Source organism: Neolamprologus multifasciatus, chromosome 3 (assembly GCF_963576455.1).
Source record: "Neolamprologus multifasciatus chromosome 3, fNeoMul1.2, whole genome shotgun sequence".
Classification (NCBI taxonomy): Eukaryota; Metazoa; Chordata; class Actinopteri; order Cichliformes; family Cichlidae; genus Neolamprologus; species Neolamprologus multifasciatus.
In genome coordinates, this window is record NC_140441.1 from 17,409,773 (window position 1) to 17,432,042 (window position 22,270).

Here is a 22,270-nt window from a genome sequence, read left to right on the forward strand (position 1 = left end):
TTGTTTCTCTTCTCACACATTCTGTTTCCGTCGTTCTGTCCTTATTCACAGCGTGAGCGGCCATTGATATTCGTCAGGGCTTTTAATGGGTTTCTTACATCTCTCCATCATAGATATCCCCTGCTGTTAGCGCTCAGGTCTGCTCTCTGATATTCATCTGACATTTTCCAAGTCCAGCACGTACGCCCCGAGCCCTGCATGTAACAGTGAGGCCAATCCATTACCTTAGCTACAGTGTTGTGACATTATTATTACCACTCCTTTGTGCAAGCTGGTAACTGGAAGAACATTACACACACACACACACACACACACACACAAGCACTGCTTTCATGACAGGAATATGTCGTGGCAATCTCTGGGTGCAGGGAAAGATCAATACACCTGGGATGAGGGGTGGAGCAGACCATTTTTCAAATTGTACGGGGGATTAGCAGAAACGGCTGCAGGAGCAAGGAGGGGTCACCGGTGTCAAGGGTATTTCCTATCAAGTATGTTAATGTCATACAAAACATCTGGGCTTTTAGGTCAGGGAGGGAATAGGTAGATTATAGATGGTGATTAAAAAAAAGAGTGAAAATTGGGGGTGATAGGAGCTAAGAGGCAGAGGACCGGAGAGGGAGAGCAATCAGGCCCGCCCAGATGTTCGTTGATCCTGCGTGTCAATTGCATCCTGTCGGTAGGGGCACGGGCAGGGTGGGGTAAATAATGCATGAACTGCACAGGAAGTATAGGACGGGTAAGAGCCTCCAGAGCATGGGTGGAGTCTGGAGAGGGGATGGACGAGGGATGAGGACAGAGGATTAACACGTGTCCTACTTAACTCCACGTGATATCAGGTAAAAGGGACTCACTTCACAAGACAAGCGAACGAGAGGAAAGTCAGATAAGCGTGACGTCTGCCTTTTTATTGGGGGGGGGGCACTTTTATTTTAGATCTCACATGGACAATTTACATGCCGCTGAAATGCTATCGCTCAGTTCTCGCCACGCAGTGAATAATTCCTAATTAAGCATCCCTATCTCCGCTGCGCTTGCTGTAATTAATGTTTCATGAGGTGTGGGACCCCGTTAATGACTGAAAAGGCAATTAAGGAATGTCTTCTCTGTTTTCTTTTCTCGTCACTATCCTGCCACATGTTTGTGCTGTCATGTTGTGAGACACGCACGCACACACACACAACTCACCCTTGAATAGCCATCATTTTGTATATGCCTCCACATTCTGGCTCTAATGGGGAAATGAAGGGGCTGTTTTTCACAAGTGCACAAGCAGCTGCCAGTCAGACCAGCGGGGGTTGAAGTACGGGGTGGGGTGGGGACATTGTAATGGTGGTGCACGCAGTTGTCACACGGCGCGAGCGGATGACCTGCAAATCTGGGGGGGCGGAGGGAGCTCCTTCTTCCCTGTCCCATTTTCCCATCTCTTTTTCATCACAAACCCTCGAGAGGAGTGCAGATCTCTCTCCACGGGGGCAGCACTCACATTTTGACCCCCTGTTGCTCGCATGTAATACATGCTCACCCCTACCACATTCTCAACTCTTGCTCCCACCCGTCACCTCCCCTGACTGACTCTTCTCCTTCAGAAGCCTCTCACCCTATTACTCTTATTTATTCCCGACTCTCTACAAAGGTGGCGAGGCTTTCAGGCCAGTCATCCAAGTCCTTGTTAGCACTGCCCCCTTTAGTTCGACAGCACACGTGTATTTATCACACAGATGCCCTTCTGCTGCTTCAACAGCAACACCCCCCCCACCCTTCCCGCACCCACTCCTGCCTTTGGCATATTAGTCAACCCTCAAATGAGCCAAAATGGCCCATTTTAGACCACTAGAGACGTAGTCAGTGTGTGAGAGGAGCTCAAGATTCAGTAGGGTGGTGCGTTTCAGAGAAATAGGGCAGCCATCTCGAGTAGCCTCTCTATTATCTTCCACCATGGGTGTTAAAAACTTTTTTTTTTTTTTTTTTAACCTGCCCTGGCATTGAGCCGCTCAAATCAATCACACTTCTAGAAATTTATGAAAGGCTGATGGGCATGGGGAGAAATAAACAAGTATAAAATGCACAAGGGGCTGTAAATAGGGCTTCAGTCTAGCAGCATGCTAGTCTGAAGGTTCCCAGGTGTTAAGTAAACCCAAATGAAGTGGAGGAACCAATAAAAGCAGCTTCAAAGCTCCCCTATAATCTTGTCAGTGAGGAAGGACACCCACTAGCCTTTGCAGGATTTTCCACTGATTGATATCATTCATATCCCCACTTCACCGAGTAGCTGCGGTAAGCACACCCTACAGCCTCCAGTCTGATTTTCTCCTTGCTTAAAGCACATCATGAAATAAAAGTAGGATGCAAACTGCCTTAAATGCATTAAGGTAATGTGCTTTGAGCGCTGAGGAGTTTTTTACAAGAGCGGTGTAGAAAAGTTTGGATCCATCCCCCCACCCGAAGTTGACATTAAGAGATGTCCAATAAACTCGCCTCCCACTCACTCTGCGTCAATTCTGCAGGTGTGCCATTAACTAAATAGTCTATGGCTTTTAAGTGCATGTCACCCGCGGAGATGAATGACAAAATAATTCTCTTTACGTGTACAGTGCGTCGCCAGTGCAGGTGTAATTTAGCCTGCCAGAACATTGGCGGTCACATATGAGGTGCAGTATACGTCCCATCCATATGTATTTGTTCAAGATTAGCAACATTTGATTGTGGATTGATAGCAAATAACCAAAAGTGATGAATTGCACAGGTGACGCTTTTATCAATATTATTAATTTTGGTTTATGAAGCTCATGCTTATTGAAAATGCAGTAGTCATAACTTTTACAAGCCACAGGATGGCCTTCATATGAGCCCATGCCAGTGCCTTGTAAATACATCTTAGATATATCTTGCCATGCAATCACACAGGTAAATTAAAGTAACGCCAAAGGTGACCTTGTGTGTTCATTTACAGTTCAATAATTTACTCTAAGACTCCGCTACAGTAACTTTAAGTGATTCACAGCTCAATAGTTATCTCATCTCGGGCCTTCCTTTTGAGGCAACTTTCCTCCGATTGGCTGCCCCTCACAAACTGCTTTAAGCTGTAGTTTTGCTGTCGAGGACTGTTCCCTGTGACGTCACAAAAATTAATCTTTCTTTTTCTTGGTAGCCTGAAGCCAGCTCTTTTAGGTCATAGAGCAGCGGTCCCCAACCTTTTTTGCGCCACGGACCGGTTTATGCCCGACAATATTTTCATGGACCGGCCTTTAAGGTGTCGCGGATAAATACAACAAAATAAAAGTAGTACCGGTACCGAAAAAAAGAAAATTTATTCATAACACACGTGAAAAGACCCAGGAAAACCGAGTAAACGATAAAAAAAATAACAAAATAACGCTGAAAACCGATAAAAACCCTAAAAACTATACATTTCACACCTGAGCCTCAACTCTCGCGGCCCGGTACCAAACGACTCACGGACCGGTACCGGTCCGAGGCCCGGGGGTTGGGGACCGCTGTCATAGAGAACATTTGGACACACATGACATCATTAATTGAAACTTTGTAACAGTTTCATATGAGCGCACGCCTAACAGTAACATAGTCTCTCTTTAAATTCTAAGGTTTTACATATAATCTGGTGCTCAGCAGGTCAATGCAATCTCAGATAAACAACAACACGGGGCAATTACGTCATGTCATTATTTATTTAACCAAACAAAGCCAAAATGCAGAAGTAGAGCGAAACACTGAGCGCAGCCTTACTTAATTTTAAGATCAGTTTTTTATTATATACCTATACATAACACCTTAGCACTGATAGAGGATGTTTTTAATAAGACTCTATGTGATAGTTTGAACTCGTTCATACTTTGAGTTTTATTTAAAGCTGATTTAAGTCAATATACACTGATGAGGCATACCATTATGACCATCTGTTTAGTATTTTGTTGGCATTTGGCTGCCAAAACAGCCGTGACCCACTGAGGCATGGACTCCACTAGTCCCCTGAAGGTGTGCTGTGGTATCTGCACTAAGTGTTAGCAACAGGTCCTTTAAGTCAGGCTTGGCCAACTCCAGGCCTCGAGGGCTGGTGTCCTGCAGGTTTTAGATATCACCAGTGTTGGGAAGGTTACTTTTAAAATGTATTCCATTACAGAATACAGAATACATGCCCCAAAATGTATTCTGTAACATATTCCGTTACGTTACTCAATGAGAGTAACGTATTCTGAATACTTTGGATTACTTAATATATTATCATGCTGTTTACAACTACGTGAATGTACTATTGCTATGATTTATTACTGTTACTGAAGGTCCGCGGCTCCGAACCGTAGTAAAGGGACCTCTGGCTAATACGGTGGGTTCTGTGTCGGCTCGTAGCCGAAAACTAGCTTTACTTTGTTGTCTGGGTCAACTTTGCTAGCGAGAGACAGAGAAAGGCGTTGAACGGCTGCTCCAACGGAGCTTATTGTTTTTGGAGGAAAACATGAACACGGTGTACAGTCGAGTCTTAATAGCTTACTTACAACTGGGCTTGTCAGGCACTCTTCTTGGCTGCAGTGGTTATTATTATATTTACATGCTTCCAGCTCCCGTTTTTGCTCGATGACAGCTCGTACTTTTCCTTTTTCTCCCTCCCTCGCTCACAGACACATAACATGTATGACAGTCCATTCTCCCTGCAGCACGGACTACACTGCCTATGATGCTACATTCTTTAGCGCTAAACCGGTAGCATTCTGCCTGTTAGCTTAGCACAACACAACAAAAAAGCCTCTCTCACCCAGGAAACACGCAGAGAGAGAGCGTCACCCTGTAACCATGGCAACCGTAACGCTGCCGCCTGGAACAACAGAACGTAGCTGTCAAACAAAACCCAAACAGTCCTGACCCGCCACAATATGAAACAGGGAAGTACTGCCGTGTAATCCATTTATTTCAACAAAGTAACTGTATTCTAAATACCACCTTTTTAAACGGTAACTGTAACGGAATACAGTTACTCATATTTTGTATTTTAAATACGTAACGGCGGTATTCCGTTACTCCCCAACACTGGATATCACCCTGGTCAACACACCTGAATCAAAGGATTAGTTCATTACCAGGCCTCTGGAGAACTTCAAGAGGTAATTTAGCCATGTTAATCAGCTGTGTTGGATCAAGGACACATCTAAAACCTGCAGGACACCAGCCCTCAAGGCCTGGGTTTGGACACCACTGCTTTAAGTCCTGTAAGTTGTGAGGTGGAGCCTCCATGGAACTAGACTTGTTTGTTAGGGTCTGGCGAATTTGGAGGCCAAGTCAACACTTCAAAGCTGTCGTAGTCTCCTCAAACCATTCCTAAACAAGTGGGCTCTTCAGGTGTGTGTATGATCATGGTCTCCAACAATGCTTAGGTAGGTGGTGTCAAAGTAACAACCACATGGATGGCAGGACCCAAGGTTTCCCGGTAGCACATTGCCCAACGCATCACACTGCCTCCACCTACTTGCATTCTTCCCATAGTGCATCCCGGTGTCAGGTGTTCCCCAGGTAAGAGATGCATCCACATGATGTAAAAGTAAAAATGATTCATCAGAGCAGATGAAGAAAATCTCACAAGAGCTTCAGTTTGGAGATACTCTGACTCAGTCGTTGAGCCATCACAACTCGCCTAAACCCTCATGATTGCCCATTTTCCCTGCTTCTAGCAGCAACTTTCAGGACAAAATATTCTAATATATCCAGGTGCCACAATGGAGACATAATCAGTGTTATTAACGTCACTAAAAAAGGCCATAATGTTAAAGCCTGATCGGTGTATATACTCTTAAGTATCGTATGAAAGATCCACAGCGCACTATTTCATCTACAACAGTAACTTAAAAATCCCAGTTTCCTTGTCTGCATGCATGCACACAGCCAACAGAAGCTCCCGTTCAGGTCTTAATTTTAAACATGAGGATACTGCAGTGTCATCATGTGCTCTGTTAGCACACAAGCAAGGATACACATCTACAGACAGGAAAATACACTTTGCAAATTGAAAAAGAATATTAGCAAGCAAACACGGATATAAACAATGCATGTTTGATACAGGCTTTGAAATGTATTTTATGAAAAAGGTAATATATTCACATTATGCTGATTTATTCTTTTGCCTTTTGTTTGTTTTTGTTTTCGGCAAAGAAAATTGCTAAGGGGGACTCAAATTTACAGTAGGTTCGATATTTTTTGTCACTTCTATTTTTTTATGCCTCCCTAAATTGCAGTTTAACTGGACAGAGGTTGCCCATGCATCCCTCTGTCCTTACACTGTTAATGGAGCCTCTGCCTCGAGCTCTATTAGCTTCTCCTCCAGGAGCTAAGAAACTTTTTTTGGATGACTTCCTGCCTGATCAAAGCATCAGACCACCCAAGCCATAACGTGACCTCATGCCCTCCATTCCCCCCACCCCCCCCCCCCCCCCCCCCCACCCCGCGGACACAAATACAAGGTTTGGCAGTGGTGAGGGTGACCTTTCCAGACTCCCTCAGATGAAGTAAGGCAGCCAAATTATTTCCTGCCTGTCATGCCCTTATCTGTGTCTGGCTGTTGTTTGTTTTAAATTACACGGAAGAACGACTTTCCAGCGGGCCAGGGCGAAGGAGAGGATCGAGGCAGAATAATGAAAATGAAGAAGCGAGAACTGCGCCGCAGACATTACAGCGGCTCTGCCATGCTGTGTTGCGCCGCTGTATCGTATCTCTAATGTAAAATATTATGAAAGGATTAGCTGTGACAAAGTGGTGCAGTCATGACTGTAAATATAATCCCTTCATTATTTTCTCGCGAGCTATATTCAACCCCAAGTAGCACAGATCTCGCTTTTAGTCTTTATGTCGCCAGTTTAAAGTTAATTATTGTTTCACACATGCAGCGCCATTGTTATGACCACGCCAAGCAGTGCAAGCTCTGTTTGTTGATAGCTGAGCTTACCTTTCCCCCAACGCAGCCAGAGTTTAATTGAGGAGAGCCAAGACAGACATTGTATCAGAGATTAAATAGCTTGTTTTGATGTGAATACAGAAACAGAGAAATGCTGGTTTGGTTTTTGTGGGTTTTTTACACAAAGTACTGCCCGTAGCTTCTGTGTTGCTCCTTCAACGAAGGAAAGACTGGGGGGAAGATAATTCATAAGGCTTTTTATCTCCATCATTACTGTAAACTATTCACCTAAATGCTTTCTTGGCCTGTTGGATCTTTGCAAAAAAAATGTTTTTGCATCTTGGCTGATCATGAGAGCTGCTAGATACAATAAACACGCAGAGATTGTGGTCACAGACTTGACAATATGAGCTGATCCTGAAAGCCTGGTCAAACGTTATAGGCTTATGGTACTTGGACACCAAAGCAACTTCAGTTACCAAGAATCCTTGGAAATATTATATATGCATGTGCAGACTTTTTATAAAAATGAGCCAAGTTGTGCTATACTAGTTTCTCTCTTGGGGACACCAGTAACCATGCTGAAGAACAGTTCAATTCAAGGTGCTTTATGTTATAAGGTAAAGGCGCTACAATAATACAGAGAAACCCCCCAAAAAGTGCTTGGTGACAGTGGGAAGGAAAAACTCCCTTTTAACAGGAAGCAACCTCTGGCAGAACCAGGCTCAGGGAGGGGCGGGGCCACCTATCCTGACTGTTTGAGGGTGAGGGGAGGGAGACAGAACAGACAGTTACATGCATGGATATATATTGTATTTACATAATAATATAGCCCATAATTAAATTTAACTGTAAATTCTAGTCTTTACAATCTTCAACAGCACTGAGGTTTTTAGAGGGAGGAGTGGGGTGGTGGGGTTATTATTAAACTAATCCCACAATAACAGGATTGTAATGCTGTCCAGCTTGATCGTGCACACTCTAGAAGAGCAGAGCGTGGTGACATTATGTTATTCTTACGCAGGGATTGTGAGGAAAACATTTGTTTCACATTAGAAGCTGCAAATAATTTAAGCACCCAGAGGACTCACAACACAGCGCGCGAGTCCTCTGTAGCTTCCAGAAAGCCAGTGTGGGATGAAAACATACACATTTCTAACCGGATCTCTTGGCGAGCAGATTCACAGTTAGTCTTTGGGCTCAGCACTTGGCCAAGATAAGTACACTTGGGTTTTCACACGACTGACTATTAAAAACTATTAATCTGTGAAACAGCCACTTTTGTATGAACCTTTTATGGTGGAAACAACCAAATAGATGCTCAGCAAAAGCAAAGTATTTCATAGCAGGGCTGAGAGCAGGGATTAATCCAGTGTGGAGTAACATCTTGAATGGTCAAAGGGTTGCCCAAGCAGTAACACGCTGATACTTGTAAGCCACCCACTGTACTATCCACATGCAGTGCACTACATAATATGTTTTAGAGGTACATGGGGATGCTTTTGATCACCCGTGGTGTGCAGCCCCTGAGGAGATCACAGCACAGGCACAGTTCTCAGATCCTCCCTGTTGGTCGGTCGGTTGGATGGAGGCTGTTGTTGTTGTTGATATTGTGGACGGACAACATGCTAGCATGTGCCATAGCATTGCAGTATGTGGCTTAACTGAGTCCTTGCTGTGATAAGACCCACTTTTGAAAGGAGCATTAGAAACTCTTATGCATTCTTAATGAAAATGAGTATTAAATAAGAGTTGCCATCAATAATTTATACAAAGTTGCATCAGACCTGGACTGTGGCTCCTCAACTGAGAATGATTTAACTGAAGGTGTGCTGCAACCCATCCTGGGTGTGCGATGCATTTCTCAGAGCTAGCACAGAACTTTGCTTCCTGTCTCTCTGGGAGCATGTAGGCCTGTAGTTTATTCACCATATCTCTAATTGTCACTAAGGGAGCCCCTGACTTTAATTGCATGTAGCTTCCCGCTAGCCGCCATGGACGTTTCCATGAGTAAATCCAACATTAGGGAATTAATTAGGCAGAAAACAATGGGTCATCAGAGTGCTAACGACAGAATAACAAGGCACAGAGTTTTATTTGGTGCTCACCAGACAGAGCACACATTCGGAAAGATGTAGAATGCTAATTAACTTTAGAGCTTAGCTATGACCCATTTTCATTTGTGCCAACACTTTATGTCCAGGATATTGTTCGTAGCGGTGTTGCATTCTGACACATTTTCAAAAATGGCATGCTGACTGTTCAGTGGAGCATACTTTTTTCATGTACCCTCTCATGTATGATGACTTATTTTGCTGTTTTTGTCAGCATGCTTTAGACAAAGCTTGTATGTTCCTATTATTAAAGCAGCATTTAATTATTTATTTTCACGCACTGCCATTTTACGGTTAGCAAAACAAACAAGCTCATTAAGACCATATCCAGAATTGTTACCAAACAATACGAACAGTTCACTGGATATTTAAGCGCCCAGAAGACACGTGTGAGTCATCAGAGGTGTCATCAGAAGTGTCATAATGAATCTCCTTTACCTCCGTTTTGTTCTGCAGCAACTTCCTGAGGGAAATCGCTGTCTCTTTAGCCGCTTGATGCTCGAGTCTGTACTCCAGATAGTGGCTTACCCTCTCTACTTGATGCTGGGTTGGTAATGTGTCACAGCTTCCTGGCTGAAAACAGATTCTCATTTGGTGCAAGGTTGCTAAGAGCAGTGAAACTGAACCAAAAGAGTGACGTGGCAGGCAGTGAAATCAAATCATTTAGCAGAAAGATGCTAAAAGAGTCTATGGGGGGCAGCATGGCATGGCAGCACTTTGTCAACCAAATGAATGCTTTCTTTTATATTAGTTACACACATAATTTGGAAAATACCTTTTTTTCTATCCGCTACCAACATACTTGTTAAAGTTGAGCTGGCTTTGCGGTTCGCTGTGTCTGACTCACCTGCTCCTCCTGCTTTCTTAATCCAGGAAGCTAGAAATGTCTGGGGAAACATGAGCGCAATTACGTTTTCAATACTTCATTTATATTCCTTCTCCTTCCTGGCACGTCTGTTTGTTCTAGTACGCATCCCTGTTCTCTGTCGCACTATGGCATGACCACAGGAGAGGAGAGATCATTATTTGGCACTAACACGCTTGTTTGCGGCTCTTCTCTTTTTTGTCTGGCACTAAATGTGTCATAATGACCTCTCTTTTTTTAGATTTGGTGATGGCTACACTGTGATTGTGAGGGTCGGTGGCTCTCCGCCCGCACTGAAGCCAGTCGAGGACTTCATCCAGAAGACCTTTCCGGGCAGCGTTCTCAAAGAGAAGCATCACAACACACTGCAGTATCAGTTCCCACACGCACAGGGAGCTTTGGCCAATATCTTCAGCCAGTTCACCAGGCATCAGCGGAGGCTGCGTGTGGAGGACTACTCGGTGTCCCAGACAACTTTGGATCAGGTGAGGTGGAAAAAAGGAAAAAAACCAAAACATATACAGTTAGGCACTAACACAATTTTGTTGTTTTGGCTTGATTTTCAATCAAGTGAAACGATCACAATTCATTATTATAATTATGCATCATGGATTTCAATAGTTGGACAAACTCATAGGATTGCTTTTCATACTTGGATGAAAATCACTTGACTGTTTGAAGTCTAGAACTCTGAGATCAGATGACTGACTTGGCCGTTTATTTTCTAGCAAGAAACTCCTGAGTTACTTTTGCAGAATACTTTGGGTTATTATTCTTTCTGCCAAAGTCTCATCCGTCCTTGAGTGTAACCAGTGCTTTGCACCTTGTTGGAAACCCTGTGTAAGTCCATTCATGAAGGCGTCTCTTGATTGTAGACTTTGACAATGATATGCCTACGTCCACGAGTGTTCTTGACTTGATTAGCTGTTGTGGAGGAGTTTTTCTAAACTGTGGAGAAAAAAAAATCATACCCTATACGGACTCCCTTTTGGGGCCAGCCTCTAAGTATCACCTTGATGAACTGCACTTTTTACCTCTTCTGTGTTTGCAGCTCTGGAGGTTTCCTCTTGTGTAGTAGGCAGTCATGATCCCCTTTAATCCGTAATAAAGAAAAAAAGTAATATGAGAGATGTGAGATCTCTGTTTGGAAATAAGTAAGAGCGTAAACTTGGTTTACTGTTAAATGATGCATTTTTAAGTGTTTTGATACCTTCAAGCAGCACATGAAAATTGAAAGCAAGGATCAAGCATAAAAGTCGAAACAAAAGTAACATCCAGAGGCAGCTTTGAAAAGTGTCACAGCTCAAATCTCTGAAATGTGATTATGATGAAACTGACTGTTGTTGCTGTGTTGAGCTGGAAACACTCTGCTCATCTTCTGTATATAAGAACAGCTTGAGCCTTCCACTAGGTAGTGCAGGCCGATGCATTCAAAAGCGATGCACCAACTAAATTTAGTGTAATTCTACAGGCCTACTGTAATTCAGCGGAGTAGCTGCTCCCTTTTAATGGCTCACTAGCTCATCAATCAATGCATTGACCATTTTAGGTGCTCCTGTTTAATGCAGGTCTGCCCAGTAGCGGATAAGATTTAAAGATCTATCATTGTCTACACATTGTTTTCTGCCATTTAGGCTGTCAGACAGACCAATGAGGAGTGCACTGAGTTTGGACGGCCAAGATTGTTCAGCCGCCAGCTACCAGTATTGATCCCAAATCTGGACTGATTATATAAAACTCGTGCAGCCAGTATCTTTTATTTCTTTTTATTCCAGCCAGAGTGCACTAGCTCAGCTTACTGATTGGCGAGATAAACCGAGCGCTGCGTGTTGCGGACTGGATTCACCTTGTGTTTTCCAAGCAGCCCCAGGGACCTAATGCAATCAGGCAGTGAGTGGCAAGTACGTGTGTGTCTGGTCTTCTAAACCCACCATTAGCTCAGCAGCAGATGACCATGTGGGAGGTGAGAGTAACCTCTGAGGGGTCCAGAAAGGTCATCTTTCCACTCCGTCACGGGTGAAAAAAAAAGCCTTAAAAAAGAGAAACAACAAAATTGACACAGATGTGTTGAATTGTCTGTTTGTTCAGTTGTGCAATGTCACGACTGGATTTAAATCGAATTACGTCTTATAAAGGACACTGCACAGATGATCAACTTGTAGATTACCCATAATTCAAAATAAATCAATCTTCTGCAGAATTTTTAAGTAAAATCTGCCCTTTAGGAGTGTCAAATTTAATGAAAAGCTCAATGCTTCAATTTGGCCTGCAAGGTTTTTTTCTTTTTCCATAAAGCGTTTTAACAGGACTTCACAGATCAGCGGTGAACCTTGCATAATATCTGTTTTAACATTTATGTCTTCTTGCCCCACTTTCTGCTCTGGTCAATATTTACCAGATCAGAGGCAGTAAATAAATCATTCTTGGACCAGCAGGTCACAGTATTAACACACAGAAAAGGGGAGGGCTGGAGAACCTGTGGAGACCCAGACAGTCACCTTTCAGCTGGTGATTTATAGAGAGGAGCCTTGACCTACAGTATAACACCCAACTTGCACTACAATTAATATTGATCCGCACGGCCTTGAGCTCAGGCGTTAATACTGATGGCCAGCACAGTGCAGGGCAGGGATTTAAAAGGAAAATGTGACTTTCACAATGGTCTCGTAGAAGCGGCTTCTGCGGAAACGAGAAACGTTTGCGGCTTTTTCTGGCACCGTCACCGAAGCACTAATGGAACAGCCGACCTTTTCGATCTATATATCATCCGATATGTATGCATGTGTTGATTATAAAGTTTCTTTACTTAGGTCCCCTCTTTCAGTTTTTTTTAAAATGCACTTTTAGTTCACAACGCGCCTGTGAACCGATACTACCTCATGCTTGTGAACAAATGAAACAGACAATATTCCTTCCATATTTTGATGTTTTTAAGCAACATTGTTGTTTGAGTTAGCGTCCACTTTTTTTTCAAGCATCAAACATTTTTTGACCTCCCAGCTTTAGTCAAATAATCTGAGAGACAAAGTTGGAATTTGAAAACAGGGAAGCATTTAGCCGCAGCGTTAGCATGTACTAAAAACAAAGCGTAAGAATAAGAAATACCAATTCAGATATTCCTCCACAAATCATGATGTAGTTCCTGCAGGATGACAATATATTTGCAAAATGGCAAAGGCATTAGGCACCCTAATAATAATAATAATCATAACTGGTAACCAATTGAGCCGAGTCCCATGTTGCAAAGAAGCGCATCGAAAATGTGTACCTGCACGCGGCCAAAAGTGTAAAGATTCAGAGCAGTCGCTGGCAGTGTTGGTCAAGTTACTTGAAAAAAGTAATCAGTAACTAATTACCGATTACTTCCCCAAAAAAGTAATCCCGTTACTTTACTGATTACTTATTTTCAAAAGTAATTAATTACTTAGTTACTTGGTTACTTAGTTACTTTTTTAAAACACGCTTTACACCCTGAATAGGTGATAAAGCGATAGATCTTTCAGCCCAATTCTACTTTTTCTGCATAATCCATCATACAAAATGTAATCAGATGGAAAAGTCTCTTTTTAAAACTTGTTTTGTTAGTTTTAATCTTTTAACTTTAAGCATCAAGCAAAAATTTAATTATATGCAACATTCTCTGACTGGAAGAAATTTGTTTAACATTTAAACTTATTTTCTGCACATTCCAGCACATAAAATAAAATATTTTTTATTAATCTTTTTTATTATTATTATTTTATTAATCTAATAATCTAAGTAATCTAAGTAATCTAATTACCATTTTTGCAATAGTAATCCCTTACTTTACTCATTACATGAAAAAAGTAATCAGATTACAGTAACGCGTTACAAGAAACGCGTTACTGTAATCTGATTACTTTTTTCCAGCGCCCATCTCTGGTCGCTGGATAACCAGTCATTTTTTTTCCTACTGCTGTAGTATTTCTAATCTAATGTGACTGACCCATCACTCACCTGATAACCCCGATACTGCTGCGACTTATGATGATTGTTCAGAAGCGTTAAATACTGGTTTGTTCACACAATTAAAATCTTCCACTTTTAGACATTCTGTGAGATTCTGTTTGGGATCTTGAGATGAGCAGCAATATTTTAATGACATGTAACAAATGTAAAAACAGCCGGTTTAAATTCCGCAAGGACTTCTTTGATGTATAGCTCAGGTTAATTGGCTGATTCGCGTCCTTCCCCTCCTGGGTTCTGCCTCAGTGGGTACCAAATAAACACCCCAGCGCACCCCTATAATGTAATTAATGCCTGTATCCATCTGTTATTAAGAAAATGCCACTCAGCAGCGCTGGTGCATGACGTTCAGGTCATGAATGGATGGTTGGCTAAATGCAGAAAGTGAACATTACGAAATAATCACACCGCAGCGCACCGCAGGAATTTAGCCATGCTTGTCTCAGTCAAAAAATGGCTGCATCATTAAAGCTCCCACGCTCAGTTTTGCAGAAAGTTCAAGACAAACAGCACTTTGCAATTCTGCTGCACAAACTACGCAGCCTTGACTATGAATATGAAATGCTGTTCATGCCTCAGCACATCAAGCCAGTGAGTCAGAGGTCAGCAGAGGTGGGCGGAGGGTGCATTTGTTGTCATTCTTATCCTCGTATTTATTCTTTGCTGAGAAGATGCCTTGACAATGGTGACCTTGATACACGCTGCTGATGTTATGACATTACTAGCTCAATGAACTTACACTTAGCAGCTTCTCTATAAGGAAGTTTAATCCACGTAGTTACACTATTCATTAAAAAATGACTGTTCATGTGGTTTTATTGTTATTATTAAAGTTTTCTAAATACAGTAAGTCCATTCAGTTCAGGCTTATTTATATAGGGCCAAATCACAACAGTGTCCTCAATGCATTTTATTCTTTAAGGTATAAAACACTTTGTGATGGCAGGAAAGAAAAAAACTCCCAGAGGACAGAGAAAGGATAAATAGCAAAAACCTGAAGATGAGATCAGATTATTTTAACTCCAAACTTTATGACAGGAAGTATCTTTGTTTGAATCAGAGTAACATGGCTTTTTAGTTTAACCCTGTGTGGTGAGAGAGTGGCACACGTCACCTCTTCAGCTGCTCACGTGCTCTGTGGCCAATAGATATCAGCGTGATTCTGTTTAGGTGCATGATGTTAGATCGCAGAGGAACCAGAAAAACACATTGTGCATATTCATGTCCTGAACTGAGCCAAGAATTCTCTCATAATAAATGTCTGTATGAATAGATCTACTAAAATGTCTAGATAGGCTAATTAATGTTCCCGTGAGCAGGAGAGAAAAGCACCTGCTGTCACACAACATCGTGTCTTGTTTAACCTAAAACATGGAAACAAAACAGGCAAAATCATTTAAATATATGTTTTGGAAGTGAAATATACTTTGTGCTCACACATGGAGTTTGTGTAGATTACACATCAAGTCATTCTTGATCTTTATGGACTGTGAAACCATAGATACATAGAAGCTTTTGCTTTCAGCAGAAGTTGTTATGTAGTTAATTTTTTGTCTGTGTGCTCGGCACGATTTAAAAATGCCGTGTTTTTGGGCTCCTCTTTGTTGCTAAAACAGACTGATCACCTGCTAGCTTCAATTCAAGGCTGAACACGGGAATAACTAATGGTATCAATATTCTCATCTAACTCTCAGGAAGAAAGCAAACTGCTGTATTTCTCAAACGTCAGACTCTAGATGTAAACGGCACATAAAATGAGGTCATTACTTTAGCGATAGAAAAGCCTCCCATCCGTATTTTCACTAGTGAAGACATGTTGTCAGTAATGACAAAGTAAATATATCAGAGTAATTGGCAAATGTATGTCCTTTGTTCAAAAGATGGAAGTTGCTAATGCTAATAAAGACTTCATTACCGTTAAATTATAAGGTTTCAGATTATATTCACTGGTTAATTAAAAACAGAAGCCTCAAAGGCTGACTGGATAGATCTCTATTACCCGTCTGAGCTTCAATAAAACAAAAGAGGATTGTTTTTAAGCCCAGAAGAATAAGCTACTAATGTTTAGTTCTCTTCATCCATGGCCTTTTGCATGTGCTTATTTGCTATTTGATTTAGCAAGTGTGTATCTGTGAAGAAAGGTTTAATTGATAGGGCCTCTGAGTAGCTGTTGATGGGATTGGCTTGGAGGACAATTTTATTTATTTTCCATTTAGATTTTAAGTGCAATCTAGTAATTCGCGTGTCCTGTTATATTCACACAGCCAATGAAAATGGTTAAATGAAAAAGCAATGCTCTTATCATTTTATATGATCCGCTTTGTTGCCTTTTTTTCCTTCCCCTCTCCGTCTGCAGAGAGTCTTTGTGTAGCTTTACCGCCGATGCTAAGAGACTAAAACGCCCGCTCGCCTGTGATGTTTACAGCACAATGAAATACACACAGCTTTTTATGAACGCCATAGGATTGATTTTGTCTGACATTAAATGGGCATCACAGAGAGAAGAATGATTGTTTTATTCTCTTTCTCTGCTGGTCAAAGATGTCAAACTGACATTCACTGTGTGAGCCGAGACGCTTGCTTGATGCTCCGTAGCCCTCGACTGGCATCTCATTCTCATGCACCCCGTCGTCCGTGCCGCTATTTCTGTTTGTTTTAAAGGCAGAGGGTGGGGAGAGAGCGCAAACGAGAAGTGTCCACGGGCCCTTCAGCAGAAGTTTATTATCTTGCCTTTGCTTTTAAGTACTTTCTTCTCCTCATTTGTATTCCAGGTCTTTGTGAATTTTGCGAGGCAGCAGCACGATGAAGAGGACTCTGAGGCCTATAGCAACCCGGTGGACGTTTCAGACGAGCTGCCGTTGGAGTATCTGAGGACCTCCCAAGGAGCAGAAAAGGTGTAAAGCGCACGAGAAAAGAACCACATCTACAGTCGTCCAGCGATATGCCTTTAAAATAAGGGAATCTGCAGTATTTGCACTGGCAAACGAATGGGTTCCTAACCTAATTTAGCTTTAATTACTAAATATAGCATGCCCCTGCTTTCAGGGTTTATCAGCAGGCTTGCAAAGTTTGCAATTATTCATGATGTTTTCCATAACTGTCCCTCGCCAAGCCAGTTTTTTATCTAATTTACAAATGCCTGATTTTGTAGCCTTCCTTTCATTCTGACACCGTAAATAGTTGGTTACAGGGAATGCTACTGCAAAGTTTGTGGAGTTTTCTAGAACTCCCTGGTTTGACACAAGAAGGGCGGGGTACTGCACTAAAATCGTGACGTATTCAACTCGATTATCCAAATTCTTCAAAATGCAGAGTCAATCAATTTACATTTAAAATAAAATAATTATTTTTCTTTTTTACCACACAGGCTGATTTCCATTTGACTAAAACCAACTTTAAAAGCAAAGCCTGACAAAAATGACTTAATAAGATTGTAGGTGCGTGTGCAGGAAATGCTCTATTTCACAAAGGTTAAACAACTGAAATAACACCACTTTGGTTTTGTTTGCACATTTATTGTAGATCATTCCACCACATCTCCCTGTGTGCTTCCCCTAGCATCACAAATTGCACAGCACTACCTCAGCCTTGACCTTCAGATTGACTGATGCTTTAGACTCCTATCATTTGTTTACGTTTGCTGCTGATTGAACAAACATAAATCAACTCAAAAAGTCTAAAGCAGCAGTTTGTTTCAGGCTGCCATCCCAGCTGCTGATAGGCACTCCAGTGATAAATAACTACTCTGCCACATGTATTGGCTTTGTATCTGGAGGAGCCTACAATTAGCTGTAGATGGTGTTCAATAACAAGCACTGAGTTTGCAGCAGTGGCTGTCGAACATGTTGCGCCTGCAAGAAAGGTGCTAAATGTTTGCACCGGCCAAAGCTTGCAGGGCTTTATCTCTATTATATGTAGGCATCAGGAATGTAATCGAGCGCACGTCAAATGTTTCATGAGATTTAGTAATGAATGTATGAGCAAAAACATATTTGTATTTATATTTTGTTAGCTTATAAGGCCTTAAATTTTAAGATCTGCTGTATTTTTCTTGTAATAATTTGTCACATGACATGCTGGCTTTGGCATAGTGCACCTTCTACATAAGTAGTTATGCCTCTGAAGATGTGGTCATAATCTTAAACACACATAATCCTGTTTTCTTTTTATACTTTAAGTTGCATTGATCAGATACGGGTACCTAGCTAGCTAAGCTTGTTAGCTTCCTTCTTAGCCACGGACGCAATGCTTGGTTACTCATAGCTAACTTGCCATACTTGCTAGAGTTTTAGCCATAGCTAAATACCAGATGTGATGACACATGGGTGAATCTAAGACATCTATTGTAGGACACAGCATAAGCACAAAGGAAACTGAGATAGATTTTCTTATTTTTATATAGGACCAAAATTTGCATAAAAACTAGCATAAACTCAGGACTTCACTGAGTTCAAGTGAGAAACAGGATCATGTTTGTCCTTTTCTAGACTTCTGTACACTTGTTCCTTTTTTGCAACTCGAGGAGTCACCCCCTGCTGGTCACTGGAAGAGATTTGCAACATCCATCTTCTAAATACAGTCTATGTTATCGCTCATTCCTTTAGCATGTAAAGCCTTTGTTTGGTCTGGGAAATAGCTGATTGCGTTACTTAAATTTTCAAAATTGTCAAGAATGCGTAAAACTACAGAAATATATTTTTTAATGTATTTTTTTTAAGTTATTACAACATACAATTAAATTGTACAGACATATGTAAACTTTGGGCAGACTGTACACCTTATACTCAATTTCCCAAGTAAAAGTTAACTCAGGAAGGTTTTATGTGCAATACTTACATGCTTATACAGAGAGTGACATTTAGGTTATGTCACTGTCTCGCGCAGCTTGCGCTCGCATTACGTTGCGCTTTTGTGTTCAGGCTGTAAATAAGTCCACACTTCACTCCTCACAGGCTTTCTTGTTTGCTTTCAGAGCCTGACATAATTTGTATGCTTTGCTAAGTCCTCACATTACTATCATGCCCGTTGCAAAAATAATGAATCCTGTTTGCACTGAATATTGCTCTATGCCAAGACAAGTGATTAAACATTTGCACAAACTGTAATGCGACTTTGACTCGGTGTTTGTTCACTGCCGTATTTGTCCAACGAATCACCGAGTTCCAGTTTGAAAGTCTCTCTAGTTCAACTTCCTGCATGCTGTCTTATTGTTGTGTCCTTCCTTTCACTATTTTGCGTCTTTCACTCTGAGCGAAGGTGCCAGCTGCAGTCTCATATTTTGTTTTGTCTCTCATACATTCGTAACATCAACTGAGTCCATGGGATGCCAGAATTCAAACCGCACCACACTGGGTAAGGCTTTTTATTTACATTTAGCAGAGTAGCTCCTTCTCAAGGGCGAACAGACATTTTGTCTGCCAGATGCCTGCGAATGAATTTATTTTGCTGTCAGACTATCACACAGACTCTTTTAGCGTGTGGCGTTCAATTTATTTATTGTACTTTTTTTCTTTTCAAATCAATTTAAAGCTAGTATACCTGAAGTTAAACCAATTCTTCTCCCAGTTTCATTTCACTATCGCAAAACATCACAGCATATGTAGTTTTTCTTTTGAGACACAGTGTCTACCAAGATTAAGACGTCTCATTTGTGTCTAGTAAAACATTTCCCACACCCCTCTCAAGACAAACCCTCGACTCGTCTCCTTAACTGTCGTCTGTAATTTTCTGTCCAATTTATAAAGATTCAAATGATTGAGATTGAGGCATTTTTCTGTTTTCTAGCTCAGGTGCTCATGTATTTGTTTTTGTTTGTGGAGAGGCTTAGAAAGTGTCTGCTCCAGATTTCACTACATAAAAAATACAGTATGTTTCTAACTTAAATAGAATATATCAATAGAATATATCATTCTGTTTAGACTTTCATTTAGGTTTAAATTAGGTAATTCCTTTAAAAGTTGGCATTTTTGGCCACACAAACACTTGTGACTTTTATTGACTTTTAACTTGAGTATGTTTGCAAGTACTTTTCTTCTTAGGATATGTTCTTAGACACACTTCTGCATATTGTTACTTAGTAAGATTACTTCTCACGTTTCACCTTGTTACCATCCGTCCGTCTATCCATCCATCACTGAGGTGTTCCCAAGCCAGCTGAGGGATAATATCCCTTAAGCAGGTCTTGGGTCTCCTTCCAGTCACACCCAGATCACTTCAAATAGGAGGTGTCCAAGAGCCAATGTAGTCAGAACAACTTCCTCTGTTCCTCATCTGAGTTCATCACCCTATCTGTAAAGGAGAGCCCGGACGCCCCCTTCTTTTGGTCACAGCCCACAAGGCAGAGGGTGGGAATGTAGATTGACCGGTAAATTGACAGCTTTGCTTTCCCACCAGTCTGTCTCCTGCTCCTTCCATCACTCATGAAGAAGCCCTAAAGATAGTAGATAATTCCCTAAAAGTTATGAATAGAATAAAGGTCAGCACTGGTTTTACAGGGACCTTAATATGTATGCTCTTAAGCAGGGGTTAATTAAGTAACTGACCAGGAGAGCTGATTGTCTGGGGCTAAACAGAAAGAATACCTTAAATGTGTTAAAAGCATTATCTTTAGGTAAAAGATATTTAATTTTACATACCGTCTGATACAAACACATTAGATGGACTACAGTTTGTCTCCCGCCCATCAACCCAAACCAGTCACGCTGCCCCTACCTCAACCAGGTATTATCAAAGGCTTCTTCCTGTTAAAGGAGAGTTTTTCCTTCCCACTGTCGCCAAGTGCTTTCTCTCATCTGGTTGTATTAGTCTTCTCTGTCATTGTAGGGTTTTAATGTTACGTTGTGATCTTTTGCTATATAAATAAAACTGAATTGTATTGACTTAGAATACAAAGATAACTTTAACAAGAAAACCTCTGATAATGCAAGAAATGTGAGTATATAGAAAAATTTTATTTAAGAGTAGAGCATGAAAAGCATCCTGACGACACCTGGGTGGTGGGTTGTACACAGTACTGTGACAGCACTGTCATGACTTCAACAGGGTTAGTGAAGTTGCATCTCGACGTCTCGAGCTGACTGTCACCAGGTTGATGGAGACACCACGGGACATGAGAAATCCTTGGCTTCTCTCAAAGTGTGTCATACTTTATTGTCCTAATGGGGACTATACTTTAAAACATGAACATCATATTGTAGTCAAGACTTGAAACTAGAAATTTAGACCTTAAACGAAGAGACGAGCAGAATTGATGAACTGAGCACCAAGTAAGGTAACTTTCCTCAAAGGTTTACAACAAGAGTCGAAACTCCCTGCTTTGTGTAACAAAGAACATAAGTTTGAGGTTCCCTAAAGTTACGTCTGTCTCTTACATACAGTCTGAAGAAACCAAAGTTAATAACAATGACACCAAATCCAACAAAAGGTAGCTATGCAAAGAGACAATTGAGGCCGATTAACGAAGGCCACTTATTGTGCCTCAGGAAGTAGAGCGGATTGCGTACTAATAGGAAGGTAGATCGTTTGATCCCCAGCTCCTCTAGTCAAAGTATCCTTGGACAAGATACTGAACCTCGAGTTGCCTCAGATGCATCCGTGTGAATGTGCGGAAAAGTGTTTAGTGGCTTGTAAGAATGACTAAATGAAGTTTGAAGTAAAAAAAAAAAAGAATAAATAGAAGTGGTTTCTACTCAACTAGAGTAGAAAAGTATCATATAAGTACCAGTCCTAAATTGGCTGACATGTTTTCCAAAGACCAGAAATGCAGTTGTGTCAATGTGTTAATGCAAAGAATATAAAAGGCAAAGATTTCATTTAGAGCTACATTTGATCTCTTCTCTGACGTGACCGCACATTTTAAAAGAAAACATCCACTCTGTGGTAGTTTGTAGGTTATTATTTGGTATGAAATGATGAATGGAAAAACACCCAAGCAGTACAAGCAATTTCCATTTCAAAGACTCCACTCCTAATTTAAAGTTTTAGGCGTTGGGTTTGTCGTTGTTTCTTCTTCCAGTATTTCCTTTCTCAACAAATAATTTTTGTAAAACCGGTTAACTTTAAAAGACGAGTTTGTAAACAAGCATATATTATCCTCATAGCTGGTCTTTATCAGTCACGATGTACACAAAATACTCTCTGCCATCACTGAGCATTTGGCCAATCTTTGTGTCAAGTACAAGATTACAATAAAAAGCATTGTCAGTCGGAACGGGAAGATTACAGGAGTTAGAGGAGATTCAATGATCTGCTCGACAGGCGAGCTTTATAAAAGCCTCTGCCATTCTTTCAGGCTGTAATCATTCTCTGTGCTCTGAGTTTGCTGTTCTTGCTTCAGGGTACCTTTTATAGGCGGCATAGAGTAGCTAGAAATTGGTACAATATCTTTGTTCATTCTCTTTCTTTTTT

The 22,270-nt window shown here is 41.3% G+C and overlaps 1 protein-coding gene across 2 annotated transcripts in view; it reads left to right on the forward strand.

The window, feature by feature from the left end:
- The window catches only part of LOC146521809 (phospholipid-transporting ATPase ABCA1), a 203,958-nt gene extending 184,989 nt beyond the window's left edge, over positions 1–18,969 (forward strand). For both annotated transcript variants that reach the window (XM_085139650.1, XM_085139644.1), the window contains exons 49-50: positions 10,119–10,362; positions 16,636–18,969. In XM_085139650.1, the coding sequence (XP_084995776.1) occupies positions 10,119–10,362; positions 16,636–16,764 (373 nt within the window). In that variant the 3' untranslated portion in view covers positions 16,765–18,969. The remainder of the gene's footprint in view (positions 1–10,118; positions 10,363–16,635) is intronic.
- The last annotated feature ends 3,301 nt before the right edge of the window (positions 18,970–22,270 follow it).